Source organism: Gymnodraco acuticeps, unplaced genomic scaffold (genome assembly GCF_902827175.1).
Source record: "Gymnodraco acuticeps unplaced genomic scaffold, fGymAcu1.1, whole genome shotgun sequence".
Lineage (NCBI taxonomy): Eukaryota > Metazoa > Chordata > Actinopteri > Perciformes > Bathydraconidae > Gymnodraco > Gymnodraco acuticeps.
This window is the reverse complement of record NW_022992177.1, coordinates 2254323-2276784: the sequence shown is the minus strand read 5'-3', so window position 1 is coordinate 2276784 and position 22462 is coordinate 2254323. Positions and strand designations below refer to the sequence as shown.

The 22462-nt window shown below is 38.9% G+C and overlaps 2 protein-coding genes across 2 annotated transcripts; one reads left to right on the top strand and one right to left on the bottom strand.

Annotated features, from left to right (window-relative positions):
* Window positions 1-87: 87 nt before the first annotated feature.
* Window positions 88-11132, bottom strand: pidd1 (p53-induced death domain protein 1). Its single transcript, XM_034204784.1, has 15 exons — window positions 10045-11132; window positions 9032-9445; window positions 8783-8935; window positions 8621-8672; window positions 8312-8513; window positions 7757-7906; window positions 7493-7666; window positions 7226-7373; window positions 6620-6755; window positions 6385-6535; window positions 5289-5412; window positions 5033-5148; window positions 3726-3833; window positions 2443-2639; window positions 88-1122 (listed from the first exon to the last, which is right to left on the bottom strand). Exons 1-15 carry the CDS (start codon window positions 10691-10693, stop codon window positions 888-890), a joined length of 3009 nt encoding a protein of 1002 aa, XP_034060675.1. The 5' UTR covers window positions 10694-11132; the 3' UTR covers window positions 88-887.
* A 2259-nt stretch (window positions 11133-13391) lies between these two features.
* Window positions 13392-20174, top strand: pnpla2 (patatin-like phospholipase domain containing 2). The gene is made up of 9 exons (XM_034204783.1): window positions 13392-13578; window positions 14302-14534; window positions 14851-14916; window positions 15689-15898; window positions 16018-16078; window positions 16775-16981; window positions 17865-17997; window positions 18629-18751; window positions 18891-20174. The coding sequence occupies exons 1-9, from the start codon at window positions 13392-13394 to the stop codon at window positions 19201-19203; spliced, it is 1533 nt and encodes a 510-aa protein (XP_034060674.1). The 3' UTR covers window positions 19204-20174.
* The last annotated feature ends 2288 nt before the right edge of the window (window positions 20175-22462 follow it).

Sequence of the window (22462 nt, the reverse complement as noted above, 5' to 3'; positions counted from 1 at the left end):
CAGCATGCAGCTATAATAAAAGTGTCTGAATCAGCCATCACTCACTGCAGAGCACTGCATGAAGTTTAAAAACAGCTGACACATATCTTTACATAACATTTTTACTCGAGATGAAAATTCAAAGATACATCAAAACTTGTTTCAATATAAAGTACTGATAATTCACTGATATGTGCTTCAGCTAAGCTGGTTTCTAGGTGACAAAAGGCACACAAGGAAGAGATGTAATGACGTAAAAATGGCCTCCTCTTGCATTTTCAGTAAGTGGTCCAGGCCTCCACAGTAATACAGTTCCCAGTGTTTGCTCTGCCTCTTAACTCTGTCCTGGACAGGTAATATTGACTTTTCTGCCAATTAACAAAATAAATTTGATTAAGTCAATATAACAAGACACGGAGTCAAACTCATGAGGCAGCATGAGATACTAAGTCAGTTATGAGATACTGAGTCTGAATGGTGAAGATGATTACTTAAATATTCACAATTATGATGCAAGTCAGTTTTTGTAAAATAGGAAATATTAGAAAATAGGTCAAGAATTGTCACTAAGTATCTCTTACTATGAATATTATTATTAAATTATAGTTTTATATTTTCCTTGGAGAAAATAATCATAAATAGTGTTGTCTTGCATACCCAGGTAGTTTTAAAAAGTGGTAAAAACAAGCCTCAGGTCATCATCTTCATGCAGTCCATCCACTTCCTCTGTCCTCTGCAGGTCTCTTAAAGGTGCCGCCAGCTGTTAACTGGCTATCATGATTGTGTTAAGATAGATTTTTGTACTCCAGGACAGTTGTTTAGACAGCAGGATGAGATGAAGGGGGCACGTTGTAAACAAACAGGTTACTCAAGTGTAAGTCAGCCATCTGCACCCAGCGAGGGGGCTTCTACTGCTGTGCTTCAGCGAGGGAGGAGCTCCCTTCCTCCAGGCCCACTCTCCTCAGTGACTCCGAGTACTTTCTCCTTCCTATACTGACAATGTTCTCGATCTCCTCGGCCAGGTCTGTCCTGCCGCTCTCCATCAGAGCGGCCACCAGCCTGGACGCTGCTCCCGGTCCTGCACTGCTCTGTCCCCTCGCCCAGTGGAACAGCATCTCCAGCACCAGGGCTCCCAGGTTGTCCCTGGTGAGGTCAAACACACACAAAACATCAATACAGTCACTTAGCAATCATTGAAAGATAACTGTTGTAAAACAATTACATATTAGTGGTTCTGCAGAACTATTATGGGTTGTTTTGAATGTATGAATGGATATGCATGTGTCTGTGTGTATAATACAGTAGGTTTGCAGATGTATGGGCATCTACAGTATATGAGTGTTTATGTAAATATGTGTGTAGATTCTGTTCTTCATTTGGGATGGATCCTCTCTTTTTTACTTCTGTTAATCTGTTCTTTGGAAGAAAACCCTATAAATAGTTGACAACAAAAATGTTACTTTTAAATGAATAAGTGGTTTCTCAAATCACCCCAAAATGGTATTCTATAAACTGTATAGCTCTATGGCCATGAGTTTTTTCATTTGTAGGATAAATTCTAGATATTGTACCTTGATGAACATGCTATATGAATATATATGAATATGCAGATTAACACAGGCTGTTCACATGTTAAAAGCTTTATGTAGTTTCAAGATAAACCATAAACTACAAGCTTTTTGTCAACAAAACGAAATCATTCAAATGACATGTGAACACATTTCCATAAAATAACTGTACAACATGTATACATGTATACAACATGTAAGTATGATTTTACATAATGCATTTTTCCTTAATCTCCATGATGCGTCACAAGAGGTTTTCTGAGCACGAGGAGTCGGGGGGGGGGGGGGGGGGGGGGGGACGGGACAGATGAGCATCAGTCTGTGTGTAATCTCCTGCAGCGTCCCAGATGGCTTAGTGATGGCTGACAGTGCAGATTAAAACAATCAACATTCTCTACCATTTCTCTCCCAATGAGGTTTTCCTTCACTCACATTACATCTCTCCAATCCCATCCTGTTCCTCAGAGGCTTTGGCTGCGCTAACACGACTGTGCACGCACTGCTTATGTCATTCACTCATGTGGAGATGGTTTAAAGACTAAACGTACAACCACATCTCAATCTGTCTTGCAGGTTCTTTAGCAAAACTCTAGATGAAACAACACAAGGTGAAATAATGGTTGGATTGCTGCTTTCATATGAATGTGTACCTAACCTTTTAAAGTTCAAACACCGTCTTTATTTAAATCTCTCCTAGATCCAAAAGAAACCAAATATGTCTGAATGTATAGTGTGACAGGTTAACAGCGTTGTGTATGAGAGGCTTGGCACGAAGATAAACACACAACTGGACTGAATTTTGAAAAAAACACAGATTGAGTATTTCATATATTGTAAAACAATTACCACATCACTTAATACTGTGGTCAGAAAAAGAGTTTATGCTAATTCCTACCTGTACTTGAACTGGATGCGGTCCAACTCCTGGTAGCTTAAGCCAAGATTGATACCGATAACACGCCAGTCCTTTGCTATCTGAAGAGAGATGGACAGCAGGTTGGCCTCCGTCAGGTAGCCGCTCTCAGGGTCCCCCAGGTTCAGAGGGGGATACTGGTGCTCTTCCATGATGAAATTATTTTCTGAGTTGAGGGCCTATAATAAAAACAGAGAAAAAAATAGTATGAGCAGTGAAGAAAAAATAGGTAATACGCTTTTAGGATAGGGTAAGCAATGGAGTTACAATACAAAATTGACAGTTCAGCTTACTTTTAAGGGGGTTCCATAATATTGGTTGGTGATCTTAAAGCATCTCAGTGCCTCAGATTAATAATAATAGCTTGGATTTATATAGCGCCTTTCATGAGACCCAAGGTCGCTTTACAAAGAAGAACAGGAGTAGAAACATAACAAAAACAAAAGGCAGTCAGACAGACAAAACAAGTAGATTAGGGGCCAAAGGCCTTAGCAAACAGATGTGACTTGGGGGCCCTTTTGAAGGCGTCAAGCATGGGGATGTTGCGGATCTCCGCAGGGAGAGCGTTCCAGAGGGTTGAGGCTGCCACACTGAAGTCTGTATGTATGTGTGAGTACCCTAGCAGCACAGTTTTGAACATACTGGAGCCTGTTTAATAATTGCATTTATAATTTTTTTGTTTCATGAGGAACACTGTGCTGTTGATGTTTCTAGAGGAGTTTACATTTGAACAACTGGCCTCATTACACTTGATGAAGAGTTGTTGGGTCCAAACACGTAGCCATGATAAAGGATTATGTGCAACATTTCTTGCAGGTTTTAATGGTAGCAGCCAACATTATTTTGTTGCTTTATTTAAAAGAAATAAATCTAGCTTCGATTTTAATAATAGTGTTATCTACAGCTCTGAAAGAAATTAAGAGACAACTCAAACATTTTCTTGAATCTCTATCACGACATGTATGGCAGCCATTCCATTCCAGTGTCCTTTGAATTCTAACACAGAGAAATGTTGTCAGTAGTTTATAAAATAAAATAAAAACAATGTTCATTTTACTCAAACACATAACTATAAATTGTAAGACCAGAGAAACTGATGCAGTGGTCTCTTGATTTTTTTCCAGAGCTGTATATCTAATCCAATATTTTAAGACAAAATGCAATAGAAAAATGTTGTTATTAAACCGTATAAATGTTCCAGAAATATTGAAATATCTACATTATCATATCAAATAGGGAAAGAAAATACAGTCACTCCAACTAACAGGAAGTCTTAGTGGTAAAGTGGAAAGCCACTGGCTGTCAGGTCCTTTCCTCTTCCTCGCCACTTCCTCTGGCAGGTTGCTGGGAATCTCCCCTCTATAAAAAGACACCTGTAGGGAAATACAAAACATATTTTCAATATTTTTTTTTATTTGGACTAACATTGATATTAGCAACACCTAACTATATCATTCAAAACATTACAAAAACAACCCATAAAGCCTAAAGTACACCCCCAAAGTTAACTATGGATTTGAATGAATATGTCTCTGACCGTTTCAGAGGTAGTATTTATTACAGGTGGGTTTTGATCATATAACGGTGTACAGAGGTTACTACTGTCTGGTCACTTAAAGCTCCATTCAGACTGGATTTATTTCCCCAGGGGTAACACTACAGCAATAATTACAACTGCAATTACCTACTATTTTTTCTGCAGACTCCCAGATCCTCCTGTAATTTATATCCCGTACAGAGCAACGTCCTTGTAAGTGGAGCTCTCAGTTTTTTATGCAGGGAGAGCGGCTGCCTTTATTTCATCTTTTAAATCAGCTCTGACTGCTTTAACTTTTGTATAAAAAGGTTTGGTAATCGGATTTATGAAAAGATCCTGGATTACACAAGATATAGGTCTATTTGGGTAAAGCTCCACTATAACAGCACAATTTAAAGCCATCAGAAGGACAAGGGTATGTAAATGGTCTGTTGTCATGTCAGCTACAGGAATTAGTATATTTTCTTTTAATTTTTTTGGCATATATTTATAGATTTTAGACATTTGCATAATTAAAAGTATGCTGCAAAAGCTGATAGCGGTTCCTTTAGAGACATTTACCACTGGGTCATGTTGATGCTAAAGAAAACCCAAACTTTCTATTATTCTCAGGCAAGTTATGAAGCGTCCTTCTCGTTCATCTGCCTATTATCTGACTGATGACAACCTTGTAAAGTGTAAGTCCCTTTGAATGTCATCAATATGTGATTCATTTCTATGTGTAAAGATTTGATTGAATTACGACTCTAACAATGTCCATATCTATTACAGATCATATAATGTAATTTCCCATGAGTAAAATGCCGCCTTTAACAAGGAGTTGAATGACAGAGGAGCACAGTGACCTTTAGAATCCCTTACTCCCATTGTGATCCTATTCAAAAGCGTGCTTAAGTGTATAATGTACTTTTCTCTACATGAGAGATGTGTACAATCCGTTACTGTTATGATTGTTTCTTATAAACAAACAGAAAACACAGCAGAAATCATTGTTTCCAGAGCTTTCTTGTTTGCTGAATTAGATGTCTGTCTTACTTGTCCCCTCACTGGCCCCTTCTGACCCTGATCCGGACAGATGTACACTTCCTTCAGATTCTTCATGCTGGAGTAAAACACAAAACACAGCCTTCCCGCCACACAGTCTGGACTCTCTGGAGAAAACAACAGGAAAACTCTGTCTCAAGATGACTTTTACATCACAATCATACCACAACAGCACATCATAAGACCTTGGACGGAAAGGGAGAAAAAAATGTTTATTTAAGATAGATCCTCAAAGAGGAGTTCAGACCTGTGCTGACATCCAAGCCCTTCTCAAAGCCGGCGAAGAACTGCTCTCCTTCCAGCAGGTCACACAGGTCCGAAGGCTGAGGTCCGTCATATCGCTCCGACAGAGACTGCACTCTGCATTCCACCTGGGCAGGAAGCATCAAAATGACTGCTTAATATACATTAATGTTATGATTGCATTTCTACAGGGGTGTAAATCAAAGTTCGTCACAATACAATACTATATCAGTTTTTGGACATTAACGTGGTAATGAAAGCTTTAGCGCAAGTTCAATAAGGAAGACCTAACTCGAGTCACTCACACGTCACTCTATGGCTCCCTTCCCCCCTCATTAAATACGAGGGCGTCACCCCTCAGCAGCCAATCGCTGCACATGCTAAATGCCTTAAATGCCTGCTCTTCCTCCCTGTCAGTAGTTGTCATTGCAGATGATCACACGCAACCCGCCTCCACCCCTCTCGCCTCCTGTCTCCTTCAGGACAAAGCTAAACCTTCCTCCTTCAGACCGGTCTCACCTACTCATCACCACCACCAGTGTCTAGACCCCGGGGATTTCATCGGAGCGGTGCTTTCCCTCCTGAATGATTATCCTGCAAACCGGGGCCTAATCGCCAAACACCATTACATTCTCCTGTTGTACTATCATGGCAATCATTTCATTCATATGACGTGTAAACAATAAATATGTAATCCTTACATCACGTCTCTCCGGTTTGAACTAGCTGATTTCAGAAACCCATAACATGATTTCTATTCAATTCAGGGGGCTGTGATCAATATGACAACATCATATGCTCGTGTTACACAATCATTTACATGTAGATCTAATCAAAGAAAACATTTCGAAGTGCAAATGTTTTTTGTCAGAAAATAAGGACGTACATTGAAGATGTTATGTATGCCTTTTTTACTTTGATCGCTAAATTGAGATTATATTCCACATCAATGGATCATCACACACCTAATTCACACCCATGATAAAAGATGTTTGACTCACTCCGAAGACTGAGAGAAAAGGGTCTATATACAGACTGTTCTTGGTGTGAGTGGATCTATTAAACCACACGGTGAGAGCAAAGAGAGAAGAACGACAAACCTTGTTGGAAGGTAAACACTGCAGCATCACTTGAGAAGGATCAGTCTTCCTCTGCAGGACGAGGAACTGGACTTTAAACTGTTTCAGCCTCTGATAGACCTTCCTGACCACGCCACCGACACAGCGCTGAGTGGTGTACCACAGCCAGTACCTGTGATGGAACACAAAGCTGTGTTAACACAAAGTTACTATAGAAATCAAGCATAACTGATGAAAATATACAAGAAAAACTTACCAGGAGAAATGTGTGATGTAGAAAATGGCATACAAGTGTGTGACGTCAAGAGACACTTGAGATGTGATGTCAGTCCAGGTTTGGGCGGTGGGGTCTCCGTGTAGCAGATGCAAACAAGAGGTGTCGACTGTATGACCTGCAGAAGACATGTTAAAGGAATACCCAGCCCATGTTGCCTCTGATTCCTAAAGAATACTTTGTTTTTCTCACATGCCTCGATGGTAAAAGAAGAATACAAAAAACGCACAAATCTAAATAAGGGCTGTGTTTAGAAACAGCAAACTAATTTATATCAAACATCGCTTTAACCACATTCACACGACTGGTGCAATGTACTCCAAGTATTTTTTATTCACTACTTCCCAAATACATGCATATTCGCTCAAACTGTACTATTTAGCGCTACTTTGAAATACTAGGGTTTTTGTGAAAATGCATGCTTTTGGGAGGAATGTTTTAAAGGTGGAGGTATGCAGGGGAAAACACATTTTCTTTAAGAATCCTATTTAACAGGGGTATTACAGTAATTGATATAAAATGATTAATGGTAAATTGCTTTAAGATTAAAGTATATTCTGTTTTAAATAGAATGAAGGCATATTGTACCTGTGACTCCAGGTGGCAGAGGGATCTGAACTTTGATTGGCTGCAGGAAATCTATGCTGGGAGTCTGTGAGAGGCAGAGGAGAGGGCTGACTCTGGCCTGAGGGTCTCCACACAGTGCCTGCACCTCCGACACAGACACCTGCAACACCTGCAGAAAGAGAGCCAAACGAAAGCCTTGCAAACTGTATGTGTATTGATTCTGTCGAGTACTTTTTGCAAACCAAACTGGGACATTAAACAACAGACTTCCATATAATGCAGTGTTACCTGTAGGGTTATAGAGCGCGTCTGCAGGGTGGAGTCGGGGGGGAACTGGAGCTTAACTCCAGGGTCAGCGCTGGATACCAGCAGGGCTCCAGCTGGTGTAACAGAGCAACTGTCCTTTACTGGACGGGACACTGCCATGAACCAGGAGAACTGGCTCACTGAGCAGCAGGCCAGCTACGGGTACACCAGCACTAATGTTAATATTTGTACTACAAAGACAACTGTAATAAAAATAGTTTTGTAAAGGTAGATTTGAGACGTTACCCTGGCTGGTCGCCCATCAGGGTGACTGCTGTGTCCCTCGCTTCCTCTCCGCAGAACAGTGGGCAGAGTGCTCCATGACTTTCCGTCAAACTTCTGTACCACCACCTCCCGTCTTTTGGTCCGATGATAGGGCACACACACCTCTACAGGCTGTAAGGGTTTCAAAGTGGAATTTATGACATGCGAGTTCAGGAAGGAACACGCTCACAAGTTGGCTTTAAAAGGTGGTCATCATTTCCTGTAAATCGCCTAATGAAACAGTTGACTCATCGCTGCTGCCTTTGATTCAAGAATGTCTCTTAAACATTTGTCTTGAACTCAAAAGCTTCAGTATTCAATGCAGTCTTTCTTTTATAGCTGTGTCTCCAAGCCCATAATGGGATAGCCCTGATGAGTACACTATGACTTCACCAAGCTTGTTTTTTGGGCTGTAGACTGTAACCGTTTCATCTGTATAAATGTAACTGTGATAGAGAGTAATACCAAAAATGACCATAAACTGATATTCCTGTTTAAAATCAGTGGAGTGTCCCTTTAACAGATTAAGTTGTATACCTTTAGAAATGTAATTCCATGAGGACTGAGTTCCAGTGGATGACTCAGCAAGGTGTCATGCTCCTCCAGCCTCACCCACTTCCTTTCTGGCCTTTTCTCAACCCACTTCAGTCTTGTGGTTGTCACCAGGCACCCCGGGGGGAACAGGAGCTCAGCCCCCCCGGGGAGAAACACATGACACCCAGCAGACGAAACACAGAAACTAAGAAGCAAAAGAAGCATGACATAATTACTATTGACGTAGGAAGAAACGCCTTCATTTACACATTTACAGAAAACAGATTGAGAAACTATTCAGTGGTGCTGTACCTGTGCTGATTAAATCCGAGGTGCAACTCTTGGACTTTTGTTTCTGCTTGATCTGATAAGAAAAAGGTGATGCAAAAGAGTGAATATGCTGACAAACGCCATATCTAATTAGTCAGAAGGATTGAAGCACAAATCAATTGGAAGCCCATTTTCTCTGCTTACTAGGTACAGGAGGGAGAGGGGGAGGGGTTGGGGGTCGTCCCAAAGGATTGTCACGCACATCGATTTTCAGCAGAGGCAGTTTGTTCAGACAATGTGGGATCAGGCGGATGTCATTGCTGTAGATGACAAGCTCCCGGAGAGCAAGAAGGGAGCCTAGTCGACAAGGAAAGACAATGTTTACAACATGTGTTATCGCTGCATTCATGAATGTACCTTACATCAAATGAAATGATTATTCCAGTTTATTACCCATGCTCTCTGGCAGCTGCTTCAGTTTGTTGTGAGACAATTCCAGCTTAACAAGCCCCTCCAGAGAACCAATTTCATCAGGTAACTGCTGAAGGAGGTTATGTGAAATATCCAGTGTCTGTAGTGCTTGCAGCTGACCCAGACTCTGGGGAAGAGAGACCAGCTCATTCCCCAGGAGGGAGAGGTAGGTGAGCGAGGACAGCTGGCCTATATCGGGAGGCAAAGCTGAGAGGCGGTTGTTACAGAGGAGCAAAGAGGACAACACGGGCAGGCTCAGAAGGCAGGATGGCAGACAGGAGAGCCGGTTGAAGGAGAGATCCAGGTGCACCAGATCAGAGAGGGAGGAAACAGATGTCGGCAAGGTGGTGAGGAGGCCAGGCAGCGGGTCACCATGCGAGTCGTAAAAACAGTGTCCTTGAAATAGAAAGAATAGTGCAATTAGAAGAGGGGGGATTGGAATGAAGGCAATACAAATACAAGAATAACACCCATAACATAAGAGCTTACATGGATAGTTTTGATAAATTGAAGTGGGGTAGTATGAGGTACTTATTATAGGTCAGTGTAGATGGTGGAGAAACAGAGAGGACTACCAGTCAGGAAGCATACCAACATACTTTCTGTAAACTAAAATGAATATCAGTTCAAGAGTATGCTATTCTAAGGGCTGTCTAAAAGCAAGGTAAAGAAGTGAAAATATTTCTAAATATAGGGTACACTTAAAATAAAATTCACTTTGTTGTGGGTCTTTCCTTTAGGTGGCTTTTATATGTTTTGCTGTTCTGTATATATGTACATCTCTGCGCTGACAGCCATTTTCTTATACACTGGATATGGATTAGTACCTCATACTGTATCACCCAAATTAAAAATATTCTTCTAACACAGTATCAATGTATTTACTGTTGTATGTATGTAACAGCCAAAAACACAACAAAACAAGCTGAATTATACACTATAACCATCTATGTTAAAAATCAACCGATACCACATGAAATTAATCAGAAAAGTACCCCGAACAGCCAATGATCGGAGCTCTGTCAGATGGGGCAGGACCTCCAGGGCAGCATCCACAGCTGGTTGGTCCTCAGAGCCCAGTCTCAGGTACTGGAGGCCCCTCAGCTGCCCCGGGACGGACCCCCAGAGCAAAGGCAGTGCAGCCGCTCCTCCCTGGTACACATCTAGGGTCAGCTTTGTGTCAGTCAACAGGGCTGACAGCTCCACCGAGGGAGGCAGGGGTGGAGTCAGGGACAACACAGAGGAAGAGGAAGATGAGGATGAAGAGAGATCTAGATGGTGATGTGTTGAGGAGAAGTAAGAGGAGAGGCTTGATGGAGATGGACTACAGGTCTCCACAAGGCTTGAGGAAGACACAGATGGAGCATCCCTCTCTGGCTCAACTACTTCTGTCTGACTCTCAGACATCACACCACTTGTTGGTCCAGTCTCTGATTTCTCTGGATCCTGGTGCACAAGTTCTCTACAGAGCCTTAAAGCCAAAATGTCCATTGAAGGCTCTGGTACTCCACCTGTGAATGGCTTGCATGCAGGTGTCACTTTCACCTCTTCATCCTCCGACCTGCCTGGTGTCCTAATCAAACAGGTGGCCTGGTCTCCATCCTCTTCATCAGTAGGTGCCTCTTCCTCGCTGCTTCTCTCCATTGAAGAGACAGTTTAAAACACTATCTAGCTAACAGCTTCCTGCTAAGTTAGTCCAATACTGATCCGAGGATTTTTCTGCATGATGTCCCTTTAACATTACTGACTACATTGTTGCTTCCTTCCTTTAAAGTAAGATGAAGCTAAATGACTGCCATGGAAAAAGACGAGGAACATTTTACATGACATGTTTGCTATGTGGTGTTACAGTTGCAGTAATGTTAGCAACTAGCTAGCCACTATTTGAGCTAAAAAGTACATATCTGATGCACTCTGTGGCTACTGAAGTGGCCTTTATGTTCCTCTTCTAATGTTACCCTTAATCTAATGTGGTGCTACTAACTAAATCATGTGTTATCTGCCTCCGCGTGAAACGGTTTCTCCCTCTATCCTTCAATGCTTTGTATTTTCTCTGCTTACTTCCTTATGTCCGACAATGTTTTTAAAGTAAAAGCCGTGAGTCACAGCAGTGCGTTTGTTTTCTAGTACATCGTTTACCGACGGGCGACGGGAGGAGTCTAACAATGTATATCGTTCTAAAAGTGAGGAGCCCCGCCTCTCCGGCTGTTGTCGTTTATATAATCGAGCGCCATTGAGCTAGCGCCGCCAAAGTTTCAATTCTGGGCGGGACGCTTGTTTCAACCACGGTGTCAACGTGTGTGCTCCTGACCTGCTCGGCCAGCGGGCGGCGCTGTTGAGTATGCTGCCGCGTTTGGTACAGTGTGTTCTTAAATTATAAATAAAACAGACCATAGTTTCACATAACTCAAGCTAAAAACAATTGTATTATATGTCGTTTAAATGTTTAAAGCATCAACACTGGTAATAGTGCTTGGTAGATGCTTTATTTGCTAACGTATGGGTCTATTTGTCATGAGTAAATGTTAAATTGTATAATAGAAAAACCCAAATATGTCTCTTTTTAATGTTTTTTTTTAGATTTGCTAGCTAGGCAGACACCTTAGTGAACGTATTATCAAATAATAATAATAATAATAATAATAATAGTATAACATCTTTTTTCAAATCATGTTTGCAATTCCTTTTGACGAATAATGACTTATATTTATTTTGGTTTCAGTGTTATAATGACTATTAATACAAGTTAGACTGTAATGGATAGACTACATGTATGTATTTAATTATAGATTGAATATATTTGTACAAACGATCACCCTTCTTCAAAAAGGTTACATCTTGTTTTTATCATACGTGTGGCCCATTTGTACTAACTGCATATTGACAAAGAAATAAGTTCAAAAGTTAAGCACTGTTGTGGAAACCATTTACTTGTGAAAGAATGTGTTCAATACAGAAACACTGTGCCAAAGGGAGACAATGGTTCAAATAACTAATTTGGGTAAAATAACAAATGTATCCTTAGGGAAACCACCCAGTGCAGCTGTCATCATCTGGTAAGGAACAAGTCTTATTTTGAATCACTTTTCTTGGAGTTTAGCCAGAATGTCTTTTTTGGGACACCAAAGGGAGTCTTTACATGTTTTTAGTATAATACAAACGTGTTCACTTTAACATAACACCTTCAAACTTGTCCCAACATGTTGTTTGTTAGGCTCTTGTTGACCACTGCCCACCCTTTTCACCCCCTGTTAACCTGAGATGTTTGGGTCCATTGGAAAGCTTTGACTGTTATTTGTCACACTTGAGAATAGAGAAATGTACTTTTTTTAGACAGTGACCTCTATAGTGGTTTCACAACACCATATTTCCCCTCAGGAACTGTGTACGAAACCGAACTTGGATCAGTGCCACCAAAAATGAACTATTTTTAATTCTGCGAATAGTTTATTCTAGGAAGTGTTCCAGAAAAACATGTCATTGTTATTGTTTGTTGTACTTTAAATGTAAGATATTTGTTATTTCATTACTACTTCTTATGAAACCCTACTACAATTTACTATTTTGTAAAGAATTGTGTTACCACTACCACAACAAAAACAGAAAACCATTAATGCAGGCTACCTTATATGAGTTTCATTGATAACAATAGGTTTGCTTAGCCAATATTGCATTGTGGGAAATCAATAAACATTCATCTTACTAAGAATCACGAAAGAAAGTCCCAATAAAGCCTAATCAGTTGATATCGACTGACACAAATAAAAACACTATCAACGAGAAACATTTAGAAAGGACAAAACGAAACGTGTTGTTCTGCCAGGGGACAACACATTTGACAGCTGTCAAGAGTGCCCGCTCATTGACTTCACTTGTCACAGCGGAGTGGTTTTTTTTTTTTAAATTGTGATTGGTCCCTTGGCTTTGTGGTGTCGATTGTGATTGGACAAGCCGGTTTAGTCCGTGCCCTGCTCCCGAAGAAGAACAACAATGTGAGATACAAACTACTCCCCTTGGCACCTCTCTATGTAGTATTTAACTAACTTAGGGCTGATAATGACATTAACTTACAGGGTTTGGCTGCATCACAAGAGAGTTATTCTGTTGTTAAATTAATTCAATTTAACAACGACAAGTGTCTTGTTAGCTTGAAGCTAAAAACAGTTAGCAGACAAAGTCCATTATCCTCAAGACAGCATGTAAAGAGGCACCACTATTAATTACTTAAGAACGCCGGTCGGCCTGAACTGCGGACTTTTTTTCTCTTCATATTTCAGTTATTAACCATACCAGCAGCGACATTTGCCCCAACTTTGCCCCAGCTGCGGACGGCACCGGCGGCATGTTTCCTCTAGACTCGCCGTGGAACCTCTCGTTTGCAGGCTGCGGCTTCCTGGGTATCTACCACGTCGGAGTGGCCAGCTGTCTGCTGGAGCAGGCGCCCTTTCTGGTGCACAACGCCAGGCACATATACGGGGCTTCAGCCGGAGCTATCACCGCCGGTGCGCTGGTCACTGGAGTGTGTCTTGGTAAGTATTAAGTAACTTTGATTGTTTAACATAGCAGGAGGGGGAAAGATGCTGTTAAAAAAAAACACACACACAACCAAGATGCTATACTATGTAACTTTGAAATGCTTTTGCTGTAAACTGCAAAGAACACATAGCTTTTTGAACATATGTAAAAAAGCCTACTAATCATTGTATAATATACTTACCATTTATCTCATACTATAGTTGAATTGCTATTACTTTTATTATGAATTATATTAACCTATCATATTAGAATATGCTAAACTATACTGTACCATATACTAAATTACATTATATTCTGCTGTTCTCAATTATGTTATTGCATTTAGAGGTAATGGAAGAAGAAGTAAAACATTTCAAAGTAATATTCAATAAAGTGTTTTCTTCACCTAATAATAGGATATACAATATGTGTTGATCACACTTTAAAGAAACTATAGTATTACTAATATTTCTACTATATGGTACCTTTTATTATTTAAAACGTATAGTACCTTTGAACTTGCTGCAGCTGTCGGGTAAAAGTAAAATATTATGATTTTCTTCTGATTTGTGACAGAATGAAATATTAAGTGGCACAAAATAGAAGTATTCAAGTAAGAACCTTAAAACATAGGTTTTGCCTTTCTAAATGTACGGTACACTATCTAACCAAACATCTAAATTTCCTGATTGTGTCATGTAAAGTACAGTTATATAAATAACTTCATCCCCAAACAGGAGAGACTGGTGCAGGGATCATCGATGTGGCCAAGGAGGCGAGGAAGCGATTCCTTGGACCCTTGCATCCTTCCTTTAACCTGGTGAAGATCATGCGTCAGATGTTACTGCGCACCCTGCCAGCTGATTCTCACCATGTGGCCAACGGACGGCTAGGAATCTCTCTGACCCGAGTGACCGATGGAGAAAATGTCCTGGTGTCGCACTTCAACAACAAGGAGGAGGTGGTGCAGGTGGGACTTTATTTGTTGTAGTTTTTTAGTTTATTTTAATCTCAACTCTGATAATATGCGGTAAACCATGGAAGGTTTGCCATGAGATTAGAAGTGAACATCTTTGTGGGTTGTAATGTTAGTTGGACAAAAAAATAATGATCTGTCAGTGACTCTTTATTTGACTCAACTATGTAATAGAATAATAACTTTGAAGCATCGTTTAAGAACAGTACAGCAATTCAGTTACATTGTAATATATAGTTTAACACTGTGATCCAAGTATAATAATAATAATATTATAATAATGTCTTATTGTATCTCTTTCGTTAACCAGGCAGTTGTCTGCAGTGCTTTCATCCCTGTGTATTCTGGCCTTATTCCTCCCACACTGCAAGGAGTGGTGAGTAGATTCAATATTTTTCAACATGCGTGCACCATCTTATTGTCAATATTTAGTCTAAATATTTCCTCTCATTGTGTTTGTCGTTGTTACTTTTGGCACTTATCCTTATCTATAACTGCTCCCATAAGAGGCTTCCCTTCCCCAAGAATGTGTTTGTGTTCAATGACATGTGTATGGAAACAATGATTATACAATTCCTCGGGGAATTGGGGAATGCAGTATTTTCCTTTTTTTTCCGGACATGTCTTTAGTGCAAAGGTTTTCTGAGCAATATCATTGAGCAACAGCAGCGCGCACACCCTCCCTCTGAAGCCTTTGTGACAGGTTTTAAGAGCAGGGCAAACATATCAGAGTGGCAGAGCTAGACGCCCACATTGTAGTTTAAAAGTTCACCAGCTCTGATAAAGACAAGCTGTTATCCATTTATTTTCTCTGAAAACAGGAACATTTCATTTTAAAGTGGCTGCTCAGGGCTGAAGTATACTATTATTCTTAAATTCCTTTGAAGAACAGGGAGTAGTGGTGGACTGTAGTCTCTTAATTACAATCAATAACAACAACAACCATGACTTTGAAAAATGATCCTTTTGAAATAAATGAAAAAAAGTGAATATTTCTTCTCGTAAAGTATTTCTTAAGTCAAAATCACAGGATGCAATTTTTGTTGGGATCAGATTTAGAGAATTATCTACCAGAATATTTGTTTCTCTTGCATCACAAGGCTCTGTATATTTCTGTTGGTTCTCAGTATTTCTCTTTTATCATCCAGCGATATGTAGACGGAGGAATCTCAGACAACCTGCCTCAGTATGAACTGAAAAATACCATCACCGTGTCTCCGTTCTCCGGAGAGAGCGACATCTGCCCCCGAGACACTTCCACCAACATACACGAGCTGAGATTTACCAACACAAGCATCCAGTTCACTCTCACAAACCTCTACAGAGTCTCCAGGGCCCTCTTCCCTCCAGACCCAATGGTATGTCTCGTGTTTAACACCTTCCTGATCCACAAACACAAAGACACACACCTACAGATCAATGGATTGAACCGGAGTAAACTCAGTGGACTTCCTGTGTTTGTTTGTTTTGGGTGCAGGTTATGAAGGCCATGTGTAAGCAGGGATATAAAGATGGTATGCACTTTTTAAAGAGGAATGGTAAGAAACAGTGTTATATATATTTTTTTTCTAACATTCTTAAAATAATGTTATGATCTGTTAAAAGAAATTAGGTCACTGTTGCTCAGAGGCAAACGAGAAGAAAAAAAGGTTATTTATACATCTGAACTGAGACCATACTTTTCTATCAAAGAAAGACATGATGCCAGTAGTGTGAGATGACCTTCAAACATACACTATATTATTATTATTATTATTATTATTATTATTATTATAACATGGGATAGTGGTGCACTTCTGCCTCTTGTGGCCAAAATTATAATGAAAAACTGAAACATAACAGAAAAATAATTTATTTTGATGATTTTAACGATTTTTAGGTCCAAAACACATAAATTAATACAGTTCAGAATAAATAAATAGAATGATCACATTTTTCTTTTCTCACTTGCCTCTCAGTTAGAACAAGCCTGAGTGTTGTTTTTGTCCTCTGGCCAGCAGATACTTGTACTTAGATTTTCTCTTTAGTGTCATTCATTGTTTTCGTTAATGTATTAATGTTTGACAATTTGTAACCACATAATCAAATGATATGATTTCTCAAATGATACGACAGAAATCAATGTTTATGAATAGGGAGATTACTATAAAGCAGTTTAATAGTTGAACTTATTACCTGACCATTGATCACAGAGAAGACAAAGTAATGTTATGACATTTTGCTTCTGTTTGCAGGATTGCTTAATTTCAACGGGCCTCACAGAGACAGACCCCTGCTGGCTAATGCTGAAGCAAATGAGGATTATAATGCTGATAAGGAAGAAAATAAAAGTGACCAAGAGGAGGAAAAGCCTGATGTGGAACAGGGAGCAGTGGCGGTTTATTGCAGTACCTCAGAAGAGGAGCAGTTCATCCAACACCTTCCACCCACCCTGCACAAAGGTAATATAAGAAGTGAACGGAAGTGTCTGTATATGTAGTTCACTATCCGATGATTAAATCCTCAGTGGTTTAGAGTTTTGAAATATATTTTCTTCTTCTTTTCTTACACTTACAACATACTTAAATTAGATAATCCATCACAGTTTATATACAACACAGATTATATACAACAGGATGCTTTTTTGATAATCGGATAAGTACCATAATACAGCATATACTTCATTTGATATATTATATAAAATGAAGTATATGCTGTATTATGGTTAGTTCTAATGTGAAGTATGGTCCTTTGAGGTCATTTGAACATATTAGTATATTATAATAGTACTTTCACAAATATTGTGGGTCATTTCAAATTTCCATGAGGACTGCAAATTACGATTATTTTATTATCAATCTATTTGCTAATTATTTTTGAGATTACAGTAATCCATTGATCATTAACGTAATATCTGAAAATAGAGATAAATGTCCATTCCAGTACTAAAAGTCCAAGGTGATGTCTTTGAATGTGTTGTTTGGTAAGCCCAAAACCTAAAGTTACTCACTTTAATACAACTAAGAAAAGCAAAAGAACCAACATATTTGATAGACTAAAAACAGCTATTTTTGTGTGAAATATGACTTTTTAACAACTGATTGATTATCAAAATATGCCATTTATTAGTAATGATGGACTATTGTCACAGCTGTAGTTTCCATTTAAAAATATTAATTTTTTCAAACATAGTAAGAACTAGAGCACACTGAAATGCTGTATCTGCCTACAAGAAACACTGTTGTGTTCTCTGGTCATATTTCTCCTGTTTATCTCATGAGTGTTAACGTGTGATTCTATGAGTAGTTTGATGTGACCACTGGTCCTCTTTGCCTCCCTCTGCAGCTCTCATCGAGGCCTGCATGGAGAGGAGGAGCCTGAAGCAGTCGCTAAGCAACCTGCTTCCTGTCAGGATGGCCTCCGCCATGATGCTGCCCTACACACTGCCTCTGGAGTCTGCCATGTCCATGACTCTCAGGTACTGAAGGACTTAATTATGTCGGTCCCATTCCCTCGTTATTACATGTGCACTCAGAGTAGTACTACAGTACAGTGCAGTACAGTGTAGTACCGTACAGTACAGTGTAGTACCGTGCAGTACAGTACAGTGTAGTACAGTACAGTGCACTACAGGTCTCCCTTGAAAAAGAGATCTATGATCTCAATGGGACCAATCTGGTTAAATAAAGGTTTGAAATGAAATGAAATGAAAACAGTGTAGCACAGTACAGTGCAGTACCAACTCTGTATATCTTACTGGGGTCTTTTATCAGAAATACTGTGTTGACTCCTGAGGGGAAAAAAATGATATTACAGTTGCTCAAATCCTGCAATAGAAATATATATATAGAGTGAAATTCTAAGAAGAAAAGAAACAAGGAATTAGTATGTAAAAATGTGTTCATTACACTACAATACATAACAATAAATATGTTAAAAAAAAGTAAACTTGTGCGATGATTAGTGTATCCAGAAAACTTAAATGCTCTATTTGAGTGGAATGTGTTGACTGTTTTCATTGATTAGTTACACTGTTGACCATTGTGACATCAACATACTGGAATGGCCTTCTGTGCCATTGGACTAACTTCAACATACCCTGTGTGTAGACTTCTGGAGTGGCTGCCAGATATACAAGATGATGTGGGATGGATGCAAGAGCAGATAATGAAAATCCTACAGCATGTTCTTGGCCAGGCCTCTAAAAGCATTACCGAGCATGTTTCTACCAGGTAGGTGACTGTGCAGTTAGACAGAGACAACTTCAATAATATGAGCAATTTTTTACAAGCACTGAAAAGACATCTATGTAGATTCATCACAACAAGCTCACCTTTGACATTGACTTCTCTTTACCACTTCTTACTGTAGGTTATCCTGGCAGATGGAGCTCCACCACTACCAGTCCCTCCCGTCCCAGTTCAGCTCCACCAGCCTGTTCCCCAGCTGGGTGAATGGGAGCAGTTCTTCAGTCCTGGATGTGTTCATGCGTCTCAACCAGTACAAGAACCAGCTGCTGTCTGGAGTGCTGTGTATCAACATGGACCTGCAAGGCTCCTTCAAAGCTGGAGCAGAAGATCAGAGTCCTCCCCCCACCCTCTCCGCTGAAGGCCTCACAATGGACAGATGTTGCCTTGAAATTCTTCCTGCTGCTGACTCTGAAGAAACCATCAGCAGCTCCTAAGATCTTCTGAAAGCTTTCCGCTGCAGCACTGAGCTTTAAACTGACTTATTCCAGATCAAGAAACATTTCAAAATGATCTGAACCCAACTTCAGATATTCTATCAGAAAGAAATGTGTGAACCCAATCAGCCACTTTGTATAGTGGTTGGACATTTTAATCATTTACCAAATGTACACACAATGTGTATTAAATATATTTGTTTAATTATACATGACAATTAAATAAGTCTTTAACTACAATGAAATCAAGCAAACCCATAGACAGTGTGTCTGTAACTCAATGTGCTCAAACATGAACAGACTAAGATTACAGGGCACTACAAACAAAAATGCACACTTTAAGTAGCATTGTTAAAATAAGCGAGTGTTTATTTGTTTGTGGAATGTAGTCAGACCAACAGCGTTCCTCCCATAGATGTAAAACAACTGTTTTCTATCTATGGTTCCTCATGCATCTGCATCAGCTCTGAAACACTACTGCCCAACAGTGGAAGCACCAGTCTGTTGTTGCAAGTTCCACTTAGTGATGCTTTAGTGTCAATGCAGTGTTGTTTTTACTTTTGTTCTTTAAACTTATTTATAAAAGACTGCTCTGCTCTGTTTTTACCAATCATAGAAGTGTGTTTCATTATCTTTTTACTTAGATGTGAGTAAAAACTATTTAATTTTAAATCTATATTGTATTGACTTTTGGCTTAAGAATCACATTCTTATTTGCATTCAAATGCAAACAATTACATATTTATTATATTTTCATAATCAAATAATCAGTTTAATCTGAATTGCACTTTCCGTGTTAATTAGGTAAGCTACCTGTTGAATACTTGATTCTTGTTTGTGTACTATAAGAAATAACTGACTGTTGTGCCTTATGCATTGAAATAATTGCCAAGTAAATGTACCATATTGCCTAAATGTTGGAGGGAATAATATTTATGTGATCATTAAATACAATTGATTTATTTAACATTGACTGCAGCCCATGAGTGTTTTGTGGTGTGAGTGAGTACTTAGTTAGACAATGATCCTCACATTACCTAGAAAAAGCAGCGACTGACGGTGAAAAGTGTGCGCAGAGCAGGGAACATTACACATTAAACAAACAGTGAATCAGGGACCTGAAGGAGTTTTGGGAGGTTTCCAGATGATCCCTGCAAAATTATAAATAATAGATAGATCGTGACTGTAAAGCACAGGAATACTGTAGCTCTTTGATCCACAGGACACAGTTAAACAATAACTATAGGGTGGAACTATATGGTGGAAAACTGACAGGTTGAATTCATTACATTTATTTTGTGTTATTTGAATCATAAAAAACTCCTTAGAAAAACCAGAAGCTCTGAAGAAAAAATAAACCAATAATCCCATACAATTATTTTGGTTTTGTGAATATAGAAATAGATATTTGAAATAAGATGAGATAAGCCTTTATGGAAATGCAAGTGTTTCAGCAGCACACGCACATGATTACAGATAAACAGAAAAAATAAATTAAATGCTATGTATTCAAACTGAAATAAGAATACAAATACAACTGGAAAAATGCACACAACGAGCACACAGGTATGGAGGACAGAACATGACATGATATAGTATTTAGTTGAAAAAACTATATAAGGATATTTAATATGAAAAAATAAAGGGATCAAAATAAAACTTAAAAAATTACTTTTTAAAAATATTTTAATATAAAACTACAAAAAAAAAAGTACAATGTAAAGGAGACGCAGATGAAGTCTATGCTTGATGCTACGTTACTTTAAAATCTATTAACTTAATACATCTCAATAATAAGTCAAATGTTAGCAAATTCTGCCATTATAAAGAAGGATTTACTATAGACAGTCAGAGTACCGTACTGTCTAAACTAGAGGCGCATATCGGGAATCCCCTGGTGTAGTCATCTCATAAACCATAACAACACTCATCACAGCGTTATCAGCGGTGGTTTGTTGCGAAGGATGTTTGCCCTTGATAAAGACGAAATATTTGTTTAAGTGTTTTTAGGAACATTTACTTTTTATGTTCGTCATTGCCCATCGTTGTTGCGTAGATACGTCACACTGCCTTCAAGTGATGTCGGGAAAAGTGACTCTCAAACCTGTTTCCTAATCTTGTTTTACATGTGAGACAGCTTCTGAAGTTTTAAGGTGGAGTGCATGTCGTACAATCTGTGTTACATTGGCCTCAATGACTCACAAAGTAAGATTATGTGAAAACAGAGACTTCATTGCTATCCATATTTAATACTGTAGGCTACAGTACATAGAGACACATTATTGTATACCCTAGCCTAGTAGTCCCCCTTTAAACAAACGAACCAACAGATGACCATAAGGTGCAAACAATTGTACAAAAACAGGTACAGGACAAGATACAAGTAACAAGCACGTCTTGCAATAATAAAAAGGATAAACACAAGTAGTGTTAAGAAACCAATGTAAATACATGTCTCCTGAGGACTTTTAGAGATAATTATTAGTATAGAAAAGTGTTTGTAATAAATCCCTCAAACAAACATGATCTGTCTAAGTATTATGCAGCACTATTAAAAACCAATAATATTATGCATAATTAAAAGAAACCCTGAATGAAATAGCATACACACTTTACATTAATATTATGCAGTTCAAATATGAGTACAATCTTACATCTCAATATATCTCGAATACGGTTCCTGAAACGGTTTAATTATAAAATACAGTTTACCCCACCAATGGAAAAAGGGCACATTTTTTTGTTTCCTTTAAAAAAAATAAAACATCTATCAGGGTTATTTGTCTGCATTATATTTTGTTCAGAGTTTTGATTATGTTTTGTTAAAATCCATCTTTGTTATTATGATATATATTTATTTACTGAACACTAACTATGTTAATGCATAAACGTACATTAATCTCAAAAAGTGAAGAAATGCTATATGCCGGATCATAGGCAAATCTAATTTCCAGTTGAAGTCCCTGGGCAAGTACACACATAACAATCATACAACGTTAACACATTTCCTAGTGCCTATCACACTTATAACAAATCCATATCAAAATACAGATGTATAAAATATAAATACTTTTTAAATATATTTGTCAATACAAATATAATTGTACATGTAGGCAATACAGTACAGCACAGTCAGAATCAGAATCAGAATACCTTTATTAGTTCCACAGAGGGGAAATGTACGTAGTTACAGCAGAAAAAGAGCCACAGACAGCTTAATGTTACATATGTTACATGCATTAAAAAGTACTAAGTTATG

Excerpts from the sequence above, each read along its gene's own strand:
- pidd1 (XM_034204784.1), bottom strand. The coding sequence starts at position 10,693 with ATGGAGAGAAGCAGCGAGGAAGAGGCACCTACTGATGAAGAGGATGGA. Across the intron at positions 7,374-7,492 it reads CGCGCTCTATAACCCTACAG|GTGTTGCAGGTGTCTGTGTC; the intron begins GTAACACTGCAT and ends CTCTTTCTGCAG. Across the intron at positions 5,149-5,288 it reads GGGCTTGGATGTCAGCACAG|AGAGTCCAGACTGTGTGGCG; the intron begins GTCTGAACTCCT and ends TGTTTTCTCCAG.
- pnpla2 (XM_034204783.1), top strand. The coding sequence starts at position 13,392 with ATGTTTCCTCTAGACTCGCCGTGGAACCTCTCGTTTGCAGGCTGCGGC. Across the intron at positions 13,579-14,301 it reads GGTCACTGGAGTGTGTCTTG|GAGAGACTGGTGCAGGGATC; the intron begins GTAAGTATTAAG and ends ATCCCCAAACAG. Across the intron at positions 15,899-16,017 it reads TCTTCCCTCCAGACCCAATG|GTTATGAAGGCCATGTGTAA; the intron begins GTATGTCTCGTG and ends TTTTGGGTGCAG.